This window comes from Vidua chalybeata, chromosome 5 (assembly GCF_026979565.1).
Source record: "Vidua chalybeata isolate OUT-0048 chromosome 5, bVidCha1 merged haplotype, whole genome shotgun sequence".
In the NCBI taxonomy this organism is placed as follows: Eukaryota; Metazoa; Chordata; class Aves; order Passeriformes; family Viduidae; genus Vidua; species Vidua chalybeata.
In genome coordinates, this window is record NC_071534.1 from 70,964,864 (window position 1) to 70,990,228 (window position 25,365).

The window sequence follows — 25,365 nt, forward strand, 5'->3', positions numbered from 1 at the left end:
TGTCCCATTCCAGCTTTAGCCCAGGCACTCCCATCCTGCTTGTTTTTCTCTCTCCAGCCCACGCTGTTTGTGCTCCTGGGCCTGAGCTTTGGATCATTTGTCCTTGGTGCCCAGCTGGAGCAGGAATTGTTTTGTCTCCCTGCTCTGTGCACAGAGCTCCCCATCCCATAATGTGAAGCCCAGAACTGCACACCAAAGCAGCTCAGAATCTGAAAAATATAAAAGCCAAACCTGAGGCATCATTTAGGATTCATGGCCTGGCCAGACCAGGTGCTCTAAGGATTCTCCTCCTGATGATGGGCTGAAAATCCCAATCCTGCTGGGATTCTTATGCCTTCCTGCTGCTCCAACACCTCATTTCCTTGAGTTTTTCCAAGAGAAAAGGCAGGATCAGGTTGTGTGTGTCCACCCTGGGGACATTTTCAGCTGTTGGGGACAACATTCCTGCACGGCCACACTTTGGCAACCCCTGGCATGAGGCAGATGCCAGGTGTCACTTCAACAACCCAGTATTTTTATCCCTAAAAACTTCCATCAGCCTGGAATTGCCTGCTGGAATTTTGGAATTTCAATGTGTGTTTTCTTCAGAATTCATTCTTTGTTAATCTCCAATTTATTGAATGATGCTTTGGGGCCGAAATAACAAATTGGCATGGCAATACCCCGGAGAGGATTTTTATTTGGTGGCAGCTCTTCCAGGAATAAATTCCAGGAATGTCACAGGGATCAGGCTGCCCAGGACTCAAGGAAAACAGCTCTGTGGGAATGAAATCCCATCCTGAAAACAAGAGGAAAGCTGAGGGTTGGGTGATTCCCTGTCACTCCAACTCTTCCCAGCTCCCTGATTTGATAACAGGAGAGGAGTCACCGAGGGATTTTGCTCCTGGAAATTAAAATCTCCATGGGAATCCAGGCCAGGAATGCTGTGGATACCCCCTGGCAGGAGAGCAGGAAGAACTGGTCTGGTATCCATGTCTGGTATCCACGGCCTGGCCCGGCTGCGTTCCTGAGGCTCCTGGAAGGACAGGGAAGAGGGGGAAGGGAGCACTGGGAGATCCCGTGGATTGAAGGATGTGTCCCGAGCTGGAGGGAAACTGGAATGACAGTGCAGGGTTTACAGGGAAATCCATCAAGCTGGGTTGTTGCTCCTTCCTCTTCCCATATTTGGGCTTTTACCCGAGCATTCCCAAGTTGCACGGCCTTGTTCGGGATGGGTTGGCGTCCCAATGAACTCCAGTAAATTTAAGATATTCCCTCTTCCACGGCAGAAGAGGAGCAGAGGCAGGCGAGGAACGTGGAGGAATCTGAGCACGCCCAGAGCCACGCCGGGCATCCCGGGGAGGTGATCCTGGGAAAGGGTTCTTGGAGCTGTCCTTGGGCACATCCCAGCCTGGCTGTCTGCAGGCTTCTCCGGGTTTATGGCCCTCCCTGTCACTTCCATCCCTTGGGATGATTTATGGTGATCATCTTCATCCCTCGGATGGGTTTATGGTGATCATCTCCACCCCTTGGATGGGTTTATGGTGATCATCTCCATCCCTTGGGATGAATTTACAGTGATCGTGTCCATCCCTTGGGATGGGTTTATGGTGCTCGTCTCCATCCCTTGGGATGGATTTTTGGTGTTTATCTCCATCCCTTGGGATGGATTTTTGGTGTTTATCTCCATCCCTTGGGATGGACTTTTGGTGCTCATGTCCATCCCTTGGGATGATTTATGGTCATCATCTCCATCCCTCGGATGGGTTTATGGTGATCATCTCCACCCCTTGGGATGAATTTACGGTGATCATCTCCATCCCTTGGGATGGGTTTTTGGTGTTTATCTCCATCACTTGGGATGGGTTTATGGTGATCATCTCCATCCCTTGGATGGGTTTATGGTGCTCGTCTCCATCCCTTGAGATGGATTTTTGGTGTTTATCTTCATCACTTGGGATGGATTTTTGGTGCTCATGTCCATCCCTTGGGATGGATTTATGGTCATCATCTCCACCACTTAGGATGGATTTTTGGTGTTTATCTGCATCCCTTGAGATGGATTTTATGGTGTTTATTTCATCACTTGGGATGGGTTTATGGTGCTCATCTCCATCCCTTGGGATGGGTTTTTGGTGCTCATGTCCATCCCTTGGGATGGATTTTTGGTGTTTATCTTCATCCCTTGGGATGGATTTTTGGTGCTCATGTCCATCCCTTGGGATGGATTTATGGTGTTTATCTTCATCCCTTGGGATGGGTTTATGGTGCTCATGTCCATCCCTTGGGATGGATTTATGGTGTTTATCTTCATCCCTTGGGATGGGTTTTTGGTGCTCATGTCCATCCCTTGGGATGGATTTATGGTGTTTATCTCCATCCCTTGGGATGGATTTATGGTGGTCATCACTCAAGATGGGTTTATGGTGCTCATGTCCATCCCTCAGGATAGATTTAGGGTGCTCGTGTCCATCACCTGGGATGGATTTGTAGTTCTCATCTCTATCCCTTGGGATGGATTTTTGGTGTTTATCTCCATCCCTCAGGATGGATTTATGGTGCTCATGTCCACCATTTGGGATGGATTTGTGATGATCATCCGTTTCCCTCAGGATGGATTTACGATCATGTCCATCCCTTGGGATGGGTTTATGGTGCTCATCTCCACCACTCAGGATGGACTTTGCCCCAAAATGTCCTGGATGACCTGTACAGATCCAACTGGCACACAGAACCCATCCCACCTCAGACTGCACCAGCTCCTCAGGGAATTGGTGGCGCTCAGGCCTCTCTCCAAAGGCAGGGCATTTCCCAGGACACAAATCCCTGTGCCCAGCCCTGGAGCTCTGTCCCATCAGGCCAGGAACGTTTCCTCACCTGGGCCTTGCATCACCACGGATCCGTCACCTCCCCAGGTGTCACCACAAAGTCAGGGACAGCGCAGCACCCGCGTCACCAAATGTCACCAGACGCCTCGGATGGCAGCAGGAGGAGCTTTGGGACACGGGACACACCGGGAGCGTTTCGGTGTCACCTCGGTGTGACTCTGCTTCACAGCTCCTCTCACTCCCGGGGGTTCATCCCCTGCTTTTAGCTGTTTTTTTGCCGTCTCCCTGCAAGGAAACGAGCTCCTGAATCTTTAGGTTGAGTTTAACAAGGCTTGGACCTTGGATTTTAGGTGAAACGGGTTTGATAGTGTCTAAAAAAAGATCAAATCAAGGGAGGGTTTGTCTGCTCCTCCCCAGAGTCAGCGTCACTTTGGTGTTAAAAATAGCGGATTTCAGTAATCCAGGAAAGCATTTTTGTGTCTGGAAGAGTCACAGTCTGTCCTTTCAGCAAGTGGAGACCCTGTGTATCCTGAATTTCTGGGAATCCTCAATGTCCTGGCATTGCATGGCAGAGGTTAAGCGGGTGCAGATTTGCTGAGAGGAGCAAACAAAGCCAAAAGTTAGAAATCCAGGGGAGGGGACAGCAGGATTTTCCTTTTTCTCCTCCTCCTGACTCTGAAAAACGCTGTTTGCAAACCTCCTGCTGGAACCCACCCCAAATTTCCCTTCTTGAAGCAGCAGCTTGGTCAGCACAGGTAGGCAGCCAAATCAACTCAAGTTTATTTTTACCAGCACAAGAAAGCTTTTACTTCAAGAGATTTGCAGCAGTGCCAGGAATAAAAGGACTTGAACAAACAAACAGAAAATCCAAACCCTTTGCAGCTCCAGCCGGGCCTGCCGAGACAGGCTCCCCTGGGAGAGCAGGGGGAGAGGCTCAGCCCAGCCCCAGAGCTGTGCCAGCACAGCTTTAAAGCTCAGAGCAGACTTAAAAGCACAGGTCTAGACAAGAATTATTATTTTTTTTTTAAAAAACATTTTGCAGCAGCAAAGGTTTTATATACTCCAGCGTTGGCAAGGAGAGCTGCTGTTAAAAGGAGGTTGTCCCGCCAGGCTGTAAGTGCCAGGAAAAAACACTAAAAATGGGGGGAAAAAAACCAAATATATGCTTGGCTTTGTGGGATGGGACAGACTCTTTGCCCTCCTTGCAGCAGAGTCTCTTGGAGGTCCCGTTTTTCACAGAATCCCAGGATGGGTGAGGTTGGAAAGGACCCCAGTGGGACACTGGCCCCACTCCCTGCTCCAGCAGGGCCATCCCAGAGCACAGGGCACAGGGCAGTGCCCGGGTGCCTCTGGAATGTCCCAGGGAGGAGACTCCAGCCCCGCTCTGGGCTCTGCCCAGGGCTGGGCACTGCCAGGGCAGAAGTTCTGGCCCCTCACTTTGGGAAGGACCTTGAGATGCTCGAGCACGTCCAGAGCAGGGAGAGGGGCTGGGAGCACAAAGCCTGTGAGGAACTGAGCTGGGGGTGCTCAGCCTGGAGAAAAGGAGACTCAGGGCTGGCCTCAGCTCTCTCCACAGCTCCTGAAAGGTGCCTGTGCTCAGCTGGCCTTGGGCTCTGTCTCCAGGCAGCACTGACAGAGCCAGAGCACACAGGCTCAGGCTGAGCCCAGGGAAATTCAGGTTGGATATCAGGAAAAAGCTTTTCCAGAAAGGTGATAAAGTTCTGGAATGGCTGCCCGGGGAGGTGGTGGGGTCACCACCCCTGGATGTGTTTAAAAAGCCTGGATGTGGCCCTGGGTGCCAGGGTCTGCCTGAGCTGTTGGGCTGGGCTGGGCTCGATGCTCTTGGAGGTCTCTCCCAACCCAGGGATTCTGTGAGTTCCATGAAGTTCTGCCCCACATCCAGGGGGAATTCCTGGGCTCAGTCCCTGCCCGTTCCCCTGGTGCCGCTGCTGGCCCCGAGCAGAGCCTGCTCCACCCTTTGGAAGCTCCCTGTGGACACGGATCCCCATGGATGGGGTCCCTCAGCCGGGTCCCCTCTGCCCTGAGCAGCCCCAGCTCCCCCAGCCTCTCCTGCAGGCGCTGAACCATCCTCCCATCCCTGCTGTGGCCCTGCCCCAGCAGCCCCAGGTCCCTCCTGTCCTGTGAGCCCACAGCGGCACACAGCACTCAGAGGAACGACCAGGAGCAATTTTTGGGAGAGGTTTTTTTTTTTTGGGAGAGTTCTGGAAGAATTTGGGGCTCCGGGAGGGTCCGCAGCGCCCCGGGCGCCGGGGGGGCGTGGCTTTGCCGTGAACGGGGCGTGGTTTGTGCGGCGGCCCCGCCCCTGGGGTGAGGTCGGGGGTGCGGCGCGCGGCGGGCGCAGAGCGCGATGAGCGCGGGCTGAGGGAGGGTCGGGCGCTCCTGCGGCCATGGTGGCGCACGACGAGCTCGGCGGGCTGCTGCCCATCAAAAGGACTATCCGGGTCATCGACGCGCAGAACCAGCACTTCAGGGAGCAGGAGGTGAGCGGAACAGGGGCTGGACAGGGGGGAAAAATGGGATTTAGTTGAGGGGAGACTGGGGAGGGGGAGCCCCCTCAGCTTCCCGCCCTCCGCGTCTGAGGGGAGGGGGCGAGCCGGGCAGAGCGCGGAGTAGACAGCGGTTTAAGACTCTATATATATGTTTAACTTCATCTCTCTGTATACACATATTTTATGTAAGTGTATATATATACGCAATATAGTTAAGCTCATAGCCCCCAAAGAGTGGGACCAGGCAGCCAGAACCGATGTCGGCGCCTCACCCAGCGATTCATATACTGTATATATGTTTAAGTCCATATATGTATATGTTCATATATATTTGTATGCATATATATATATATACACGTTACAGATAAATATATTTAAGCTCATAGCCCCTAAAGACTGAGCCAAAACCAATCTCGGTGCCTCACCTGACCCCGCTCCCCCCAGGTGGCTTTTCATTAAAAATTCACTTGTTTTCATTTGAAAATCGCCTGTTTCCATTAAAAAATCGCTTGTCTCTCAGCGCTCTTTCCACTGACAGGATTTTTCTTAATTAAGGTGCTTTTTTGCTGCTTAAACCTTAGAAAAACCCCTCGTGGGCTTTTGAGGGCTGGTTTGTTTGATGGAAGTATTGTTGTTTTTATCGCGTGTTGTTATGCAGATGGCAATAATTGCGCTCCTCCTAGGTGTTCCCAAGGCTCCTGCTGCGACAGGAGCAAAAGTTCAGCAGCCAGGTAGGGCCCGGCTGCCTTGGGCTGGGTTTATTGCTCAGATTAGTGGCGAGATGAGGTGGAAACGTTTTAAAAAAAAAAAAAAAAAGGCGTCTCCAGACATGGCTGGGGTTTGAGGGCTCAGCGCCGAGTCACCAAGCTCAGCAAATCCCGGCTTTGCAACAGCCAAACTTGGGCAATCTCATTGTGCAAAAGGGAAACCAGATGTTGGGGGAGAAATAACATAAAGCAGAGCTCTGGCAGGGGAGTAAATCGCCTCTAATTCTGAATTCTGGAGTGAGCCAGCGCTTCTGTCTGAGCCGGAGTTCAGTCGGGAACGGGCTGTTGGATTTGGGCAAGGGCTGATTGTTCAGCTTGAGGCTCAGCAAGCCCCTTGCGTGTGGATCTTCCATGGTCAGGTGGTTGGTGATTTCTGGCAGGAATTATTCAGGCTGCTGACTGAAATGCCTTTTTTTGCTGAATTGGCTCGGTAGGAAAAGTTTTTGTCACGCGTGGTTTTGCCATTGCTCACCGTGTTTGTGTGGGGCTGGTGTGAACCGTGTGCGGCACGTAGGAATTGCACTCGAGCAAGGGATCCTTATAAAAACCACTAATTATTACCCAGCACAGGGGAAAGGTTGTGGGTGTGCTGCTGGAAAAAAAAACCTTGCTCAAAAGTACAGCCCGGTTTTCTTTCCAGCAAGGTGCAATCTTTTAATGAGTTAACCTGCACTTAGAAGCGCTTGAAGGAATTTCAGGGGTGTGAAATCTCGCCTGGCACAAAATTAGCTTTAGTGGCTGCTCTCGTGATGTGTTAATTCAGTTTTAATAAAGAGTTCTCTGGAAACACAATATTTCCCGATGGAGCTGTTGACCCCGCTGGCGTTTTAATTATTTGTGAGTGCTGTAACACCCCTGGATTGTTACAGAAACCTCCCAGACTTTATTGTAAGCTGGCTCCTGTAAGGAAGACGGCGTGGAGACAGGAGAGTCATTGTTTGCAAGTAGAGAGCTAAAAAAAAACCCCTCCTGAGCCCGAGTTATCCGCAGTATGAACCGCGCGGAGTCTCGGCTTACACCGCGCCGGCCGGACGGGGAGTCCGTGACCCCGGGCTGAAACACAGAGCTCAGCCAAGGGGGAGTTTCCAAGCACAGGGATTTTATTTTCCTCCTCCCTGCTCTGGATCAAACGATCTTCAGGAGGAGGAGAACAACCAGATGGGTTTTTTTGGCAGTCGGGCCGTGTCTGAGGAGCGCTCAGACACAAAGTGGGAATTTTTTTTTTTTTTTTCTCCTCCTCCTTTACGAGAGGAAAAATGTGCTTTTGCTGAGCTGAATGCAGGAATTCCTGCTGCCAGCCCTTGGGCACGTGCACGTGTCACTTCAGCCGGGCACAGATGTGCTGGGAAGGCATTCCCACATTCCCGCACGGCCCTGGGCTCCCGGCCCTGTCACTGGATCTCTGCGGAGCTGCAGCGCTGACCCTTCGCCAGTGACCTGGTGGAGCCTCCCCATGGCTCGAGGTTGCTTGCTTTTCATTTTCAGTGTCACATTTTGCATTTCCAGGTTATTTTTATCCCTGGCCTTGCCAGAGCCGTGGGTGGCTTTGTGTCTGCATCTTCCCTGATTCAGTCCTGCGCTTTCTTAAGCTTGTCTTGGCCCACGACCCTTTATTTATCCATCCTGCATTTATCCTGCACTTTCTAGAAGTAAACACCTCCCTTTTCTTCCACTCAGAAGCATCTGCAATAAATTAAACCTTCCTTGTTGTCTTTGAGCCTGGCCTGACTTTCCAACCTTTTCCCGACTGTCCCTGTCCTGAGCTCAGTGGAGGAGTTCCTGGTGTCCCACTTGGAGTTCCTGGTGTCCCACTTAAACCCAGCTGAGGATCCCATGATCCAGGACACTTTTACGGCTTTTCTCCATTTTTATGGTACCCTCCTAACTCTGACATTTCCCCAAACGCTTATAGCACAGCTTTGTGCTGTGCCAAGAGCTCTTTTCTTCCTGCACGGCTCATAAATTGTTTCTTTTCATGTTCCCCCCCTGCAAGTTTGAAGGCTGAGCTCAGGGTGAGCTCACCTCCTCCTCCTCCTCCTCCTCCTCCTCCTCCTCTATTGCCCAACACCGCGTGTGGGCAGGGCTGCTGCTGGGGTCGAGTTGCTGAAATCAGATCTTACACACACACACACACGTAGCTTTTATGCTTCTTCAGTCTTCATGACTGGAATCCAGCTCTGTGTGTTCCTATTTCCCGTTTTTTTTTTTTTAGTTTTGTTTTCAACATTTGTCACTTCTGGGCGAAGGGTTTGGCCACCAAGCTGGGCTGGGAATGGAAACAGCCCAGAGCTCGTCCTCAGCAGCCTCCACAGCCTCTGCCTTTTGAAAGAGTATGAATTCAACAATAATTAACCCATTTTAACTGAGATGAACCCAAATTGAGGCTGTTCTGCTTCCCTGTCCTGATGGAGCTTCGTGCTGAGCAGTCTCCTGAGGATGAGTCACGTCCAGCCCTGTGCCAGATGTTTGGGAGCACCAGGACAATCCTGCAGCCTTTTCCAAGGCTTAACTCGGAGCCCATCTCTTCCCAGCTTCCCCCTGCGCACACCTTTCCTGCCCAGCCCTCGACACACAATATTTTTGATGTCAAACACATCGAGTTGCCAACAGAATTTTCAAAACTGAAGCAGCAGGAGCTTTCCAGGGGCGTTTCCTCTTTCTTGGCAGCGTTTGGGTCGGGACAGACTTGAGCTCCCGGCAGGGATTAGCGGTGGAGAAAAGCAGAAGCTCCAACTTTCAAATCTAAACAACGTGTTAGAAAAATTGCAGTCGTTGCAGGGGGTGGGGGAGAGCAGGAGGAGGAGGAAACTTTGCAGACTGAAGGATTTCAGCTTCTATCTGTGTGCGTGTCCCTCGCAGGAGTGTTCAGCTTGTGGTTGTTTGCTGGTTGTTAAAGGAGCTGCCGAGGCTGTGCTGGGCCCCCACTGCTGCCCTGCTCTCCAAAATAAAATGGAAAAACACATTCTTTCTCCAGAGGAAAAGATGAGGAAATGGAGAAGCAGATCCCAGCTCCATCTTTAGCTGCCGCAGAGTGTCAGAGAACACTTTAATCTATTTCTGTTCAAAGCATAACAGTCCCTGCTGGAGCCCTATTTTGAATTCTCACTGATGTTCTCTCACCTCTTTTAACACTGGGCAAAAACCTCTGCAGTTTAATTGCTGCCTTAAAGTTCAGACAAATATTTATAGCCTTGAAAGATGAATGGCTGCTTCCAAACACTCTCCTTGCTGTGTTTGCCACTCCTTAAGTGGGTTTGTGCTTTTGGAAGCTGCCTGAGAAATTTCCGAGGGAGGCACAGCCAGGACAATTTGTTCTCTGCTTGCTTTGCAGGAGCCAAGCACTAAACGGGTCCGGCCTTTAGCACGAGTCACCTCCCTGGCAAACCTGATCTCTCCTGTCAGAAATGGGGCAGTTCGACGCTTTGGGCAGACAATCCAGGTAAAACCAGAGTAAAACCTGGAGATTTGGGCAAGGGATTGGTTGGATGGGGTGAAACAGGCACCCCGTGGGGTTTTGAGGCGTCTCGTGGAGCTCTGTGTGAACTTCCTTGGGCCTTGGGGTTGGAAAGTGCTACCTCAGGAGTGCACAGGTATAAAGTGCTGTACAAACAGGTTCAACAGTAAATAAAATCAACTGCTTCAGATAAAGAGCTGATAAAGTGCCCCGGGCCTGGGCACACGTGTGCTGCAGCATGATGAGAGCTGACCCTGCTGCCCAGCACTGGCACAGCAGTGTTTGCCAAGGAGCTCTGTGCTCACACCTGCAGATAACAGCACGTCTGGCTTTTAGGAACCGTGCAAAACACCAGGGCAAAGTTCACGTGGCTTCTCATTAACCTCTTCAGAGCAAGAGTTACGAGCCTCGTTTATTTACTTCCTCATACCTTGGAAATAAGGCCAAGCTTTGCTTTCCCATCTTCCTCCCCAGCGTATCAGTGCAGGGAGAGGGGCATGGAAAACCTTGCCAAGCTCTGGGCTTTCTCAGCAGCTTGATTAAAGCTTTCCTTTATCTGAGGAAAAGTGTCTGGGTGTGTTTTCCGGCCCTGGATAACCCAGGAGGATGAAGGATTGGGAATGGGATGGCTAATCTAATACTCCTGAAATGTTGGCTCTCCACGGTTTTTTATAGTATTTTTCATTATTTTTTTCAATCCCTGCAGTCGTTCACCCTTCGCAGCGACAGCAAATCCCCTGGCTGTGCCCAGAAGCCATGCAGCAGGTCTGCTGCTCCCACTCCCCCTAAGAGGAGGAACAGCGTCCTTTGGTCTGAAATGTTGGACGTCAACACGAAAGAATCCCTGAGCACCAAAGAAATCAAGCGCCAGGAGGTAACTGCCCATGGAAAACGGGATTTGGAACAGCAGCCGAGGCCTTTTGTCCCTTCCCTTGCTGGGAAAGGAGTAACAACCTTTGGGGGAGGGACTGCATCTTCCTGTGCACCTAAACCTAACATTTATGTCTGCATCAGCCATGGGAAAAGGTGGATTCCACTCTGGAATTCATCTCCCCAGTGTGACCCTTTGGAGATGCCAAACTTTCCACGGCATTCCTGAAATCCCAGCCCCAGCCCCGCTGGCTGCTCTGCAGCTGCCCCAACCTCAGGTTCCTCGCAGAGCCAGCTGTCTTTCTCCTAAAGCTCCTGACAATTGGTTGGAAGCCAAGCAGCAAGGCCTTGGCTTGCCTTTTTCCTGGAGATCTTGGACAAATCTTCTGGAGGCGGCACAGGAGCTGCCGGAAGCCGCCTGGGATTTGACCTCTGCGGTTTCGGGGGTTTTGTGTTTGCAGCCTTGCCTGGCTAAAAGCAGTGATTTAAAAGGCTCTAGTATTTAATTTGGCTCGTGCAGGGGCCATCAGGGCTTTCACACAGTTGGAAGCAAAGCTGCTTTCTCAGGGCTGGGAAAGCAGATTTACTCGGGGTTGTCATGCCCAGGTGCCACCGAGGGATTGGGGTGGCCAAAGGCCTATTCAGGGCAGGCTGTACATCATGGGAGCTGAAAGGCTCTTTCTGAGAAAGACTGGGACTCCAAATAACTCTGGGTGCTTTATCCTCTTCCTCCCAGGCCATCTATGAAATGTCCAGGGGAGAGCAGGACCTGATTGAAGACCTGAAGCTGGCCAGAAAGGTGAATAGGATTTTTCCTGCTGTCAGTGACAACATTCCAGGGAATAATGAGGGTTTTTTTTTTTTGCACCATCAAACATGACGTGAGAGCTTTATCAGCCCCAGAACCCCCAGTTTGAAAGCTGGCCCAGAAAGCTGACGTGAGCACTGGGCCAGCACTGGTGTGATTGCAGCAAACCCAGCCATAAAAGGATTGTGCAGAGCTGCTTGGGGGCTCCCTCTCCCAGCTGGGAACAGTCCAGACAGGAAAATGCTTTTCATTTAAGTCCTCCATACTTCACACAGAGTGAATATTCTAGCATCAGATCAGTGTTACTCTTTCTGTTGCCTTCACTTATTTAACCTGATAAATCAGTTTAAATCATCAGCTCTGGGGCTTGGCACATTTGAATCTATTTGAATATATTTTATTTGACAGGCCTACCATGACCCCATGCTGAAACTCTCCATCATGTCTGAGGAGGAACTCACCCACATTTTTGGGGACTTGGATTCCTACATTCCTCTGCATGAAGGTAAGAGCAGCTGGGTGGTTTGTGCTCGCTAGGATTTAACCTCTCTGCTTTCTCCTGTCACTCACTGGGGCATTGGTGCAATTCCTCTTTCCCTGTTTTCATTCCAGACTTACTGGCAAGTTTGGGAGAAGCAACAAAACCAGATGGAACGGTGGAGCAGATTGGGCCCATCCTTGTGAAGTGGGTGAGTTCAGAACTTGGAATCAACGGGCTAAAACTGAGTTTAGAGAACACCTAAAGGCAGGAGCTGCAAAGCTCTGGGGCTTTTGTGGCCATCAGTGCAAGACTGGAAGGGAAATCCTGGCAATGCTGAAAACAATGGGATTCTATCAGCTGGAATTGGCCCTGATTTCACCCCAGAGACTTGGAATGATTTGCTGATTGAGGGTTGAAATGTCTGTGTCTCCTGGACTCTTTGTCCCAGTGTGAGTCCAGGAGTGTTATCCCTGCTAATCCCAAACACTGGGAGCTTCCTGGACTCATCCAAACATTGGGAGCTTCATGGGCTCCAGGTGCTCATCCTCTTCAAAGATCCTCCCTTGCCTTTTCTGTTGGGAAAAATACCCCAGTGAGTGCTGTAGAACTCCACGAGTTTGCCATGTTAGTGACATCTGCTTTTCCCACAGGGAATCTGACTCCTAAATCTCCTCTGTTCCCTGTAGTTACCCCGACTCCACGCCTACAAAGGCTACTGCAGCAATCAGCTGGCAGCCAAAGCACTCCTGGATCAGAAGAAGCAGGACAGGAGAGTGCAGGATTTCCTGCAGCGCTGCCTGGAGTCCCCCTTCAGCCGCAAGCTGGACCTTTGGAGCTTCCTGGACATCCCTCGGAGCCGCCTGGTCAAATACCCCCTGCTCCTCAAGGAGATCCTGAGGCACACTCCCAAAGACCATCCCGATATCCACATCCTGGAAGAAGCCGTGAGTAATCCTGATTTGCTTGTTCTGACCCAAGGATGTGATGTAGCAGCTCCAGAAATCTTCCTTAAACCCCTCAGCAGTTCCCAGGGGGATTTTCTTGAGGGGCACAAACCTGTGACAGGGAAAGTGAGGGATCAGTCCGTGTGGATTGCATCCTTAGGAGTTGTGAAGGAGCACAAACCTGTGACAGGGAAAGTGAGGGATCAGTCTGGGTGGATTGCATCCTTAGGAGTTGTGAAGGAGCACAAACCTGTGACAGGGAAAGTGAGGGATCAGTCCGTGTGGATTGCATCCTTAGGAGTTGTGAAGGAGCACAAACCTGTGACAGGGAAAGTGAGGGATCAGTCCGTGTGGATTGCATCCTTAGGAGTTGTGAAGGAGCACAAGCAGAGGTCACACAGGGAAGCAGTCAATCCCTCTTAATCATGTCTTTGGGTTTTTAGATATCCATAATCCAAGGAGTCCTCTCTGACATCAACCTGAAGAAGGGCGAGTCTGAGTGCCAGTACTACATTGACAAGCTGGAATACCTGGATGAGAAGCAGAAGGATCCAAGGATTGAAGGCAGCAAAGCTTTGCTGTGCCACGGGGAGCTGAAGAATAAAAACGGACACGTAAGTCCCTCGTTTTTTACTTAATTAATTCTCTAGCCTTCCCTCAGAGCAGGACTGAGAGCCTTCCACCCTTAGGGGTAGTTTGGATACTGGATAAAAGAGCAGAGGAAAATCCCTTATTGTCAGCCTCGTTTCAGGGTGTAAGGGAAAGTTTCCTGCTGACAGCTCCACAATTGCCTTTGGGAAGCTGGAAAATCATTAGCACAGAATGCCCACAGAAAGTGCTCTCCATCCAAAGGGATTTCCTGCCACTGTTTACTTCCCAGTAATGCTCTGACATTCCCCATTAGGAGCCCTGGCTCTTCCAAACAAAAGGGTTCCTGCAAAAGCCTGTTTGGCTTTGGGCTGGGCTGCCTGCAGTTTATCTCCCACCCACTGCACTCCAGGCTTTGCTGCCTTTTGTCCTGATTTCAACCTCAAATCTCCTCATGTTTTCTCTGTTGATTGGGGTTGGGGGTTTTTTTGGCTGTTTTACTTCTGCACACAAGGCATTCCATGCACACAGGAAAGATATGGCTCCTAATCACCCTCTCCCAGGCACCTGGGAATCATCATTCCCTTTCTAAGGATCAATAAAATAATAAAAGCTGCTGATGTAATCCTGGTGTGTGCCAGACCTTGGCATTGTCACCGGAGAGTCTGAAAATTACTGTGGGTGAAACTGCAGATAAGGTGGCCTTGAATCCCACAGGATGTTGACCTCATGGAGCACAGAGTGAACGCTGGAATGTTTTCCCTTCCAGAAGCTCTACGTCTTCCTCTTCCAAGAAATCCTGGTGCTGACGCGGCCGGTGACCCGCAACGAGCGCCAGGCGTTCCAGGTGTACCGCCAGCCCATCCCTGTCCAGGAGCTGCTCCTTGAAGACCTCCAGGATGGAGATGTCAAAATGGGAGGCTCCTTCCGAGGAGCTTTTGGAAATTCTGATAAAGGTATGGGTCCAATCAGCCAGTCCGTGGTGTCTGTGGATTCACAGCTGGGGCTTGGATCATCTTTGTCTCCCTGCTGGATTTTTGGGATTGGGAGGGGGTTTTGTTGGGATTTCAAACCTACCAATGGAATCCCTAAACGTCAACTCGGAGCTGATCTGCTTTTCCCTTTATCTGCAGCCAAAAACATCTTCCGAGTGCGTTTCCAAGACCCCAGCCCGGGCCAGTCCCACACGCTGCAGGCCAACGACGTCTTCCACAAGCAGCAGTGGGTGAACTGCATCCGCACGGCCATCGCCCCATTCCAGAGGAACATTCCCGCCCCCGAGCTCAAGGAGCTGCCAGAGCTGAGCGAGGAGTCCGAGGAGAACAACCCCTCCGTGCCCAACATCCCAGCCCAGAAGCGCCAGTCGGGAATATCCCAGATGGAGCTGGATGAGAGCGCGGCCGAGTGCGCTTCCATCCTGGACTCGGAGGAAGCCAAAGGGGTGAAATCCCACAGAACCTCATCCGGGCACAGAAAATCCAGGGAGAAGCAGCTCAGCGGGAAGCGGAAAGAAACGCTGGTGTAAGGCAAGAAAGGAGCCCCGGTGCCACCCTGGGGGAAAACTGTTAATTTATAAATAATTCGTGTACATTTTTGTACCGGGAGCGCCTCCGGAGCCGCTCCGCGGATCAGATCCTGGGTTTGTGTTGGAATGGCAGCTACTGGTGTGCAGTTACTGTTGAACTGAGGTCTGTTTTTACACTTTGAATCCATGAGGGGTTTCTGAAACCCCCGTGGCAGATCTGAAGAGCAAATTTGGGTTCCTAGAAGTTTTCCACAGCCGTGGTAGAGGATGGAAAATAAAGTGGAATTTTGGGCAGCACCGGGGGTTTTGATCAGCACTGCAAAAGTCCTTTAAAGGCCACAACACCTGAAGTGACTCTGGTGTGTGGTTATGGTAATTCCTGCAAATTTCCCAAAAAGAAAAATCCTATAAAAACAGACCCAAAGTTCAACAGGTTCTCAATTCACCTACTGGAATCTTTGATCTCTGTGTGTCCTTTGTACATTCCTCTGTCTCACTCTTGTATCTTGCCAACTATTTAATTTTTTTATTAGTTTTGTTTCGAGTTTGGGGGTTGGGATTTTGGGATTTTTTTTTGTTTTCTTTGATTGGTTTATTTTTATTTTTGTATTTTTGTTGCTCAGACTTGGCATTTCCTTTCCAGTACTTGATCCTTCGTGCTCCGAGGGATGATGTCCCAACTGTCCCTCACATCACCCCGGAGCAATCCACGGGCTGGGGGGAGACACTACTGAAAGAGAACTGCTTTACTCTAGGGTGTAGGAAGGTTGTAGGCACGTTGTAAAGGGTTTGGGGAGCAGTGAGTAGAGGGAGTAGCAGGGAGCAAAGGTAGATTCCGTGTTTTTGTTGCCTTTTGGAAATGAAACGCTTCCCACTGGGAAGCAGGACTTGGAGGCAACCAAGGGGTTCTTGCATGTGGTAGAAAGGTAGAGGAGAGGAAGTGTTGGAGGTGTGAGGAGAGGAGAAGGAGTGGTTGTAAATACTCAGGGTGGCAGCACTGCCATCTTCTAGTGCTCCAAAGATCCAGGGAAAATCCAGGGAAAGACCCAGCTTGGGAATGGCACTGCAGAGCGTCGTGGGAAGCAAAGTGGTGACAGCTCTGAGCACAGCGGGGTGTCCCTGAAATCCAGCACTGGGGACTGGGATCCTGCAATCCCTGCCACCTGAAATCCAGGATTGGGGAGCCATATCCCAAAATCCAGGCTTGGGGAGCTTGTTGGTGACTCCACATCCAAGGATTGCCATTGCCTGTCCCGTATCCGGCTGGGAACTTTGGGAATGGGCAGAGGGTGTACATAGACACAGCGTGTGGTTCTCTGTAAATGTTGTACAGTTTCCAGTGCCAAGTTCCATTAAATTCCTGACGGCCTCTCCTGCCTCGTCCGAGTCCTGCCTGGGAGGGAGGGAGGGAGGGGTGTGTTGGCTCTGGCTGGCTCTGGATAAAGATGGATCTCTCCAAGCTGAGGCTCCAGGAGGAACCCCTGCCCTCCTGCCGTGGTTCTTCCGTGTCCAGGCAGGACACGAGCACAGCAGCTGAGTTCATGGACTCTGCTCAGTTCCTCAGGGAAAAGGGAGCAGTGGGATTCTCCTCGCCCACGGAGAAGATCCACCCCCCTCCGCTGGAGGGTCCTCATTTAGTAAATGTTAAACCCTTGGGAAGGGGGATCCTGCTGGGCTGATCCCAAGGAAGCTTCCAGGGAGTCGTACCAGGATAAACCCATCCAGTCTTCCCAGTTTTCCCAAAAACCTCCAGTCTGACCCTGAATGGGGGATCCGGGCTCAGCTGCAGCTCCAGGAGAGCAATCCCAGCTCCAGGCTGGCCCCGCTCCCCCGGGAGGGCAGGAGCAGCTCGGTTTTAGGGATGGGATTTACACATTTACAGATGGGATGGCACGGGATCCATGGGATGGGAGATGATGGATGCCAGGATCTCTGCCAGGGAGGGTGATCCCAGCTCCAGGCTGGCCCCACTCCCCCGGGAGGGCAGCAGCAGCTCGGTTTTAGGGACGGGATTCACAGCTGAGCTCTGACCTCTGAAGCTGATTTGATCCAGAGGGAATTCAGCCCCTCCCGAGCAGGGAGAAGCTGGAAAAACGGCTCCTCCTGCAAGAAAAGTGTCAGCGAGCTGCTGGAGCACAGGGAGAGGAAATCCCATGGATTGTCTGCTGGGCTGAATCTGTGTCTCCTCATCCTGCAGCCGACAGCAAAGCAGCCAAAAATCCTTAATTCCCTTTGGAAGTAATTCCCTTTAAATAATTCCCCACGACTGCTGCTGGTTCCTCTCCCTGCTCCGTCCCTCCTGCAGGAATGTGCAGCCGTCTCAGCCCTCCCTTCTCCAGACTAAACAAGCCCTGCTCCCCTGGATTCCTCACATGGAATTCCATGGGATCCCGGCTCTGCTGAGCCAAGACCCCCCATCCCATGGGTGTGAAACCCCGGGATAGAGCGGGATAAAATTCCCAAGGGTGGAGGGGAACCTGTGGTGACATCCCTGTGCCAGGAAGGGACTGGGAACGTGTCCGTGCCCACGGATGTGGCACCTCCGCCCTGCCCTGGGTAAGCAGCTCCCGGATGGATCCGTGTTTGCCCTCGGGATCCACCCAGCTCCGGAGTGGAGCCGACGCCTCCAGGGTTTCCAGGTGGGACCGTCCCGGAGTCAGGATCAGAGCCGGGGTCACTGTGGGACAGAGTCCTCTCCAGGAATTCCCACATCCCAATCCCAGCCTCTTCTCCACGGGGACATCGACGATCAGGGTCCCTTCGCTCCAGCTTTAGGAGCTGCCCTTCACTTCGCCCTTGGATTTGGGAATCTCCATGGAAGCAAAGTCTAAAACAAACCACCAAATCCCAAATTTTACTCCCAACAGCCCCAGAACCCTCACAGCCATTTCGGATATTGACCCCAAGCCCACCCTTTCCAAAATCCCATTTTCCACACTAAACCACGGCGTAGTTTTTGCGGGATTTGTGGAGATTCCTCCCCATCCGCACAGCCGCTCCTGGGATCAGTCTGGGCTCGTGCAGGGACACGGGGCCCCACGGAGCTTCCCCTGTCGGAGCCGTTTCCCTCTCCACCTCCCAACTTTCTCTTTTTCCATGAATCCACCCCCCCTCCCACCCCCCGCCGTGTCTGCAGCTGCAAACCCAGACACATCTGTGCACATCTGGGCTGGCCTTGGCAGCCGAGCCGCCTCGGGAGAATCCAGCTGGAAGCTTTTCACCTTCTGGACTGGGGGAATTTTTCCCCCCGTTCCCTGGATTAGGCCCCTCAAAGCCAGACACCGAGCCTGGAAAAACTCCGTGTGAGGCTTTAACGGGGCCCTCCTTCATCAAAGCAGCTCCAGGTGGAGACATCCCGGGAAATTCAGCTGCCAAAAAACCCGGCGGCGGCGGCGGCTGCGTGCTCCCGATCCCAGCACGGTGGTCTCCCCTTCCCTGTCCTAGCCCACAGCCCACCCCGGATGCTGTAAACAGGATTAGGCCATAAATCATGGGATTTTATGGGCCAGCAGGAGGTTTTATTGGGATAATTATCCTGATAAACGAGGCGCAGTTAAGCACAGACAAAATCAAGGGCTGGCTTTGACCTCATCCTGAAAATTGATGATGGGATGGGATCCATGGGATGGGATGGGATCCATGGGAGATGGTGAGTGCTGGCAATGGGTGCTGGTCACAGGGATGTAAAGGAATGGGATGGGATGAGGTGATGGGTGCTGGCCATGGGTCTGGGATGGGATCCTTGGACTGGGATGGGTGATGGGAATGGGATGGGATAGGATGAGATGGGGTGGAGTGGGATGGGGTGGGATGACAGGTGATGGGTGCTGGTCATGGGGAGATGATGGGTGCTGGTCATGGGTCTGGGATGGGATCCTTGGACTGGGATGGGTGATGGGAATGGAATGGCATGGGATGGGTGCTGGTCATGGGGAGATGATGGGTGCTGGTCATGGGGAAGGGATGGGATGGGATCCATGGGATGGGATGGGAGATGATGGATGCCAGCAATGGATGCTGGTCGATGGGATGGGAGCTGGGCACTGGGATGGGGATGGGAGATGGTGAGTGCTGGAAATGGGTGTTGGTCAGAGGAATGGAATGGAATGGAATGGAATGGAATGGAATGGAATGGAATGGAATGGAATGGAATGGAATGGAATGGAATGGGAGGTGATGGGAGCTGGTCATGGGAATGGGGTTGAATGGGATGAGAAGTGATGGGTATTGGTCATGGGGATGTGATGGGAGATGACGGATGCCAGCAATGGGATGCCAGTCGCAGGGATTTCATGGGAAGGAAGCAGCAGATTCCAGCTTTGATCCACACCAAGGGCCACCCCAGACAGCACAACCCCTCCACCCTCAGCCAGGTGACACAGGGACCCCAGATCCTGAACTCCAACCCTGAACCCTCCCAGGCCTCCAAACCCCAGTGATCTGCCGGGATTTGCTTCTCCCAGGCGGATCGGAGCCAGCTCCGCCTCCCCTGGGCTCTTCCCGGCAGTTTGGATCGGATCTAATTAAATCTGGAGCAGAGCGGCGAGTGTGGGCAATCAGACAGATAATTAGGGAGCAGCTCTTGCACAGGAGGAGCTGCCAGGGCCTCCCCTCCCTGAAACCTCTCACCAGACAGGTTCCCAGCACGGCTCCCACAATTCCTCCTGGGAATTGCAGCGTTCCACATGCCCAGAGCTTTTTCCGTGTGAGGTTTTCCCCAGGAGGACAATCCCCTCCCAGATTTATCCCACCATTCCTCAGGTGTCCCTCAGTTGTCCCATGGGCTGGGTTTTGGGTTGTGCCCTCCAAATCCCACAGCTCGAATTCCTCGCTGGGAATAAACTGGGATCAACCGGCGCCGATTTCCCGTAGCTGAGAAAGTTAAATTATGTTCTGCTGTGGAACTTCCTGGGCCAGCAGCTCCTTGATCCGGCTGGTGAAGGTCACTGGGCTGTTGTGGGCACAGGGGAAAGAGGGAGGGAGGGATGGATGGATGGATGGAATCCATTAATGGATGGATGGATGGATGGATGGATGGATGGATGGATGGATGGATGGAATCCATTAATGGATGGATGGATGGATGGATGGATGGATGGATGGATGGATGGATGGATGGAATCCATTAATGGATGGATGGATGGATGGATGGATGGATGGATGGATGGATGGATGGATGCATGGATGGAATCCACTGATCTGATGGCATCCATTAATGGATGGGATCCATGGATGGATGGATGGGATCCATTAATGGATGGGATCCATGGATGGATGGGTGGGTGGAATCCATTGATGGAATCCATTAATGGATGGGATCCATGGATGGATGGATGGGTGGAATCCATTGATGGAATCCATTAATGGATGGGATCCATGGATGGATGGATGGGTGGAATCCATTGATGGAATCCATTAATGGATGGGATCCATGGATGGATGGATGGAATCCATTGATGGAATCCATTAATGGATGGGATCCATGGATGGATGGATACATGGAGAAACACCCCCTCATTTGTCACTGCCCCCTCCTTTACACCCTGAGTAAGAGATGAGTAAACCCAGCCTGACAGTGGGGAGAACCCTCCGCTCACCCCTGAGTAACAGGGCAGGACCCCACACGCCTGCCCTGATCCAGCCCCACGTCACCATCCTGGATCCAGCCCCCGAGGAGGCCCCGGAGGTGACTCAGGGCCCCGGCAGCTCCGGACAGCCGGGATCTGCCGGGACCTGCACGGGGATCCTCCTTCAGCGCCTTCGATGTGCCTGGGGCTGGGGAGGCTGGGGCGGGGGGGGGGACTCCTTCAACTCCTTTGTACAGCTCCAATCCTCTCCAAAATATCCCTAAAACTGGGAAAATCACGTGTGTCACCCCCACTGCGGCCTCCCCCCGAAACCACGGAGCCACAGCCCAAATCCCTGATTAGGGCTTTGTGGGGATCTGGCCCCATGAAATGCCACCGTGGGAGTCAGGCCGGCCCCAGGGGGTTGGGTCACTCTTCTTCCCCAGCTCCCAAACCTTCTGGATCCATTCCCATTGCTGCCTCCTCCTCCTCCTGCTCCCGCTGCCGATCCAGGGAGAGGCACTGGGAGGGAGGAGGCTCCGTCTCCTCCTCCCCGCCTCGCCTCGGCGTGCCGGGACAGAGCCGCGTGCCGGCGGGAAGCACCATGGCCGAGCGGCTGTCGGAGGAGAAAATCGCGGAATTCAAGGAAGCTTTCTCCCTCTTCGACCGCGACGGCGACGGCTGCATCACCACCAAGGAGCTGGGCACCGTCATGCGCTCGCTGGGCCAGAACCCCACCGAGGCCGAGCTGCAGGACATGGTGGGCGAGGTGGACGCCGACGGCAGCGGCACCATCGACTTCCCGGAGTTCCTGTCGCTGATGGCCAGGAAGATGAGGGACACGGACAGCGAGGAGGAGATCCGGGAGGCTTTCCGGGTTTTCGACAAGGATGGGAACGGCTACATCAGCGCGGCGGAGCTGCGGCACGTCATGACCAACCTGGGCGAGAAGCTGACGGACGAGGAGGTGGACGAGATGATCAAGGAGGCCGACTGCAACAACGACGGGCAGGTCAACTACGAGGAGTTCGTGAGGATGATGACGGAGAAGTGACGGCCCCCGTCGGCCACCTCCGGCTCCATTCCGCAGGTAACTCCCTGGGACGCAGCATCCACAGAAAATCCCCAAATCTTGGCTCCCCCTCCTCGTGTTGGTTGGTTGGAAAAATCAATTTTTGTGGTGCTTTTCTTTTTTTTTTTTTAATTTTTCCTTAATTTTTTTTTTCTTTCCCATAGGGAACAGAGGTTGTGGTGGTTCTCCCCCAGCCCCTCCATCCCCTCCCACATTCTCCACGTTGGAAAAATCCTCTTTTATCCCAGTTGGAGCGTCACCAACCGGCGTCTGCATCAGATGTGGGATGCAGATGGATTTGGGGTCCCCATGGGATGTCTCGTGTCTGTAGATATTCCAGAGGCCACTGAAAATTCCCTGACATCCCTGAGTCCAATAAAAACGTCCCCCCACATCCTGGTGGCTACTTCATTCGGCTTCCCCTTGGGATCCCTGCTGAAAAAGATTCCCTCAAATCATCCTGGTCAGGTTCAAACCCCTCCTCATCTCCATCCTCTTCCCATTCCATCCCTCTTCCCAAGAAGCTGGAAAGATGCTGGAGACCAGGATGTGGCCTTCCCCATCCCACATCTCATCACTTTTGGGATCTGTCTCCACCCCCAGGATCTCAGGGGTCCTTTTCCCTCTTCCAAGCTGGATTTATCCCTAATCCCATCCCAAAGCTGAGCAGAGCAGGATTCACCTTTCCTGGCCGTAATCCCAAACTTGCCGTGACTCAGTTTCCCCACAACGAGGGGGAATCCTGGGATGGGATCATTCCCTCCACAGAGGAATTGGAAGGAAAATTCATTTCAATGACTCCAATCAATGCTCCCTTGCTAACGAGCAAACGGGGCCGAGCTGCTCCGTGGGGAACTTGGGATCCGTCACGGCTTCACCCCCCAGCTCCAGCCCATCCCTGGGGCTGGGAACTTTGGCAATCCCAGTTGTTTTCCCGGGAAAACCGGGCGGGTCCTGGCAGAGCCCAGCACACCCACGCTCGCTCCCAGCACCTTCTCCCTCACACTCCCAGCATGGGAGCGGGGCAAAGTCCAGCCCCAAAATCCCTAAATCCAGCAAAATCCGGCCGGAAAAAATTCCAGGGTCACGCCGGGCTGTTGTAATGGATGGCTAAAATTAGTCCTCCCCATAAACCTGGATTATTTATTTCATGCCAGGGTCCAACTCCAAACCAATCCGGGTATTTTTAGGCCTGACCTTTTTTTTCTCCTTCTATTTTCGGGTTGTTTAAGTTCCGGAGCGTTTTTTTCGCTCCGCTTATCCCGGGATGGTTTTTCCTAACGATGATCCTGAATGGGAGCCTGGATCCCGGCCCGGCAGCTCCATCAACAACGGAGAAAGTTCATCCCTGTTTTCCCATTTTTCCCCAGATTTGGTGCTCAGGAGAGCGGTGGGAAATTCCCACCAGCATCCCTTGGGTTGGACGCATGGATGGACAGGATGGTCCCGTTTTTTCCAGCAGGAAAAATCAAGAAAAACCAAATCCAGGTTTTCCTCCCCATAGTGTCCCTCTGGAGGAGAAGGAGCTGATGGAATTGCAGGATCCGGCCCAGCAGATCCACGACCAATGGAATTCCATCTGGTGTTGGTCAATAATTAAATTAATTTAGGTCCTGGGGATGCACTTGGAGCCTGGGAAGTTTGGAGGATCCCTGCCCTCTCCCTGATCCCTCCACATCCCGATTTTCCACCCTAAAGCTTGGTCAGGATGTTCCCTGCACCTGGGGATGGGGATTGATGGATGGGATGTGGAACAGGGATCACCTGGGATTGGACCTGGGCGTTCATCCAGTGTGGAATCTGGGATAGGGATCCCCTGGACTAGATCCTGGAAGATCATCTGCTACAGGATTTGGGATAGGGAATCACCTGGGAGGGTCCTGTGGGATCATCTGGTGTGGAATCTGGGACAGGGATCACTTGGGATGGGAACTGGGACTCATCTGGGATAGGGATCACCTGGACTAGATCCTGGAAGATCATCTGCTATGGGATTTGGGATAGGGAATCACCTGGGAGGGTCCTGTGGGATCATCTGGGATAGGAATCACCTGGGAATGGACCTGAATGATCATCCAGTGTGGGATTTGAGATAGGAATCACCTGGAATGGCTCCTGGGAGATCATCTAAACCAGGATATGGGGTAGGAATAACCTGGGATGGGATCTGGGGGATCATCCACAGTAGGGATAACCTGGAATGGATCCTGGAGGATCACCCAGTGCGGGATTTGGGATACAGGGGTCACCTGGGATGGGACCTTGGAATCATCTGATCTGGGAACTGGGATAGGAATCACCTGGAATGGGTCCTGAAGGATCATCTACTGTGGGATTTGGGATAGGGGTCACCTGGGATGGGTTCTGTGGGGTCATCCAGTGTGGAATGTGGGAAAGGAATCACCTGGAGGATAATCCAGTGTGGGATTTGGAGTAGGGATAATCTGGGATGGGAGCACATGGAATGGCAGATGAGGGATCCATGGAATGGACCATGAGGAACCCCTGGGGTGGATTTAGGGTGGGACATGGGGATCAGCTGGAGTGAGATGTGACTGAGGGGATCCCTTGGGATGTGACTGGAGGGGAAATCTCCTGGATCCAGACTGTGGCAGCTGCTCCCACCTCCACCACGGACAATCTCCCACCACTTTTCCAGGTATTTTCCAACAAAAAAAAAAAAATCCACCGAGGGCTCCAGGACCACCCAAAAACACGAATCCAACTCTGCCCCCATTGCTCCCCTTTCCCTGCTCACCTGGACATCGTTTTCCCCCTAAAATGGGATTTTTAAGGAAAAACAGCAGCTCAGGAACCCCCCCAGCATCCCCCATCCTAAAGGACCGGAGATGTTTGCTCCAATCCTGTGGAATCAATCCCAAATTCTCCCCATTCCCTTGAATTTTAGCAACCCGAGATGTTTCCATCCCGTTTCAACAACGAGGCTTTAAAAAAAAAAAAACATTAATTAAATTTGGGAAAGCAACACCGAGACCTCCCAAGGTTTTCCCAAAGGAAAAGCGGGATTTTTTTTCCTCCCAGTTTTCCCCATTTTTCCCCTTTCCAAGCCCCCTGGATCCGTGGCTCCCTGCCCCCTCCCCGGCAATAACTCTGCCCCTGAGCAAACATGACGTGGTGCCTGGGAAATGTCTACGGGAAGAGGAGGCCCCTCCACGTCCAGCTGCCAGAAAAAAAGTCTGGAAAAAACGGCTCTGGAAGCGGGATTGCTCCAGGTTGGTGGGGTGAGGGGTTGGGGATGGGGAGCTGGGCTGGGAAATCAAGGCAGGTTCTGCACGAGGGGACAAAAACAAAGCCCAAAAATCCGTTTATAAACTCGTTTTTCCAATGTTTGCTTTGGAAAAAAAAAAAAAAAAAAGGAAACGGCTCCATTTCCCTGGGGTGTTTTTGTAACCTGTTTTACAGGGATTTTTCCCCCTGGTTTTCCACTTTCGGGTTGTTTGTGGCAGGAGAAAATCCCGTCTGCGGGAGAAATGAAAAGAACCACACAAATCATCCCAAAATCAGGCACGGGGAAATGTGGGAAGCATTGTCCAGGGATGGCCAAAATGATGGAGAACGGAAAAATTTGGCGCCAGCTCCGGCACTGAGGCTGAGGTTGTACCAGATGGGGAAAAGCTTTGGGAGAAAATCCCTGATTTTGGGGCTGGAGGGAGTGGGTTTATCTCCAAATTATTTTTTTTTTTTTGCATTAATCCCTCATGGAAGTCAGGGGATGAGGAGAGGGGACAAGCAGGACAGGGAGATGGGAATGAGGAGAAGGAGAGGGGACGAATGGGATGAGGAGAGGGAAAAAGAGAGCAGAGCTGGGGACAAGGGAGGGGACAAGGAGGGACCAGGAATTGGGGACAGGAAGAACCAGGAGAGGGGGAAACCAAAACATGGAATAAAGAAACGGTTCCGTTTCCCAGGGGTGTTTGTTTAACCTCTTTTAAATTGATTTTTTCTCCCTGG

At 52.3% G+C, this 25,365-nt stretch overlaps 2 protein-coding genes across 3 annotated transcripts in view; both read left to right on the top strand.

Moving 5' to 3' along the window:
- NET1 (neuroepithelial cell transforming 1) overlaps positions 1–16,123 on the top strand; it is a 59,517-nt gene extending 43,394 nt beyond the window's left edge. The window contains exons 1-10 of one of the 2 annotated variants that reach the window (XM_053943207.1): positions 5,179–5,308; positions 9,416–9,523; positions 10,245–10,412; positions 11,145–11,207; positions 11,625–11,721; positions 11,829–11,905; positions 12,384–12,641; positions 13,085–13,255; positions 13,999–14,185; positions 14,363–16,123. In XM_053943207.1, coding sequence (XP_053799182.1) covers positions 5,216–5,308; positions 9,416–9,523; positions 10,245–10,412; positions 11,145–11,207; positions 11,625–11,721; positions 11,829–11,905; positions 12,384–12,641; positions 13,085–13,255; positions 13,999–14,185; positions 14,363–14,754 — 1,614 coding nt within the window. In that variant the 5' untranslated portion in view covers positions 5,179–5,215 and the 3' untranslated portion in view covers positions 14,755–16,123. Of the gene's footprint in view, positions 1–5,178; positions 5,309–9,415; positions 9,524–10,244; positions 10,413–11,144; positions 11,208–11,624; positions 11,722–11,828; positions 11,906–12,383; positions 12,642–13,084; positions 13,256–13,998; positions 14,186–14,362 lie in introns of those variants that run through there. The other variant, XM_053943206.1, reaches the window with a different exon arrangement.
- Positions 16,124–20,878: 4,755 nt separating this feature from the next.
- On the top strand, positions 20,879–21,813 carry LOC128788272 (calmodulin, striated muscle). Its single transcript, XM_053943208.1, has 2 exons — positions 20,879–21,411; positions 21,558–21,813. The coding sequence occupies exon 1, from the start codon at positions 20,926–20,928 to the stop codon at positions 21,373–21,375; it is 450 nt and encodes a 149-aa protein (XP_053799183.1). The 5' UTR covers positions 20,879–20,925; the 3' UTR covers positions 21,376–21,411; positions 21,558–21,813.
- Positions 21,814–25,365: the final 3,552 nt, after the last annotated feature.

What these genes read in the sequence shown, in the direction of transcription:
- LOC128788272 (XM_053943208.1), top strand. Translation starts at nt 20,926, where the DNA reads ATGGCCGAGCGGCTGTCGGAGGAGAAAATCGCGGAATTCAAGGAAGCT.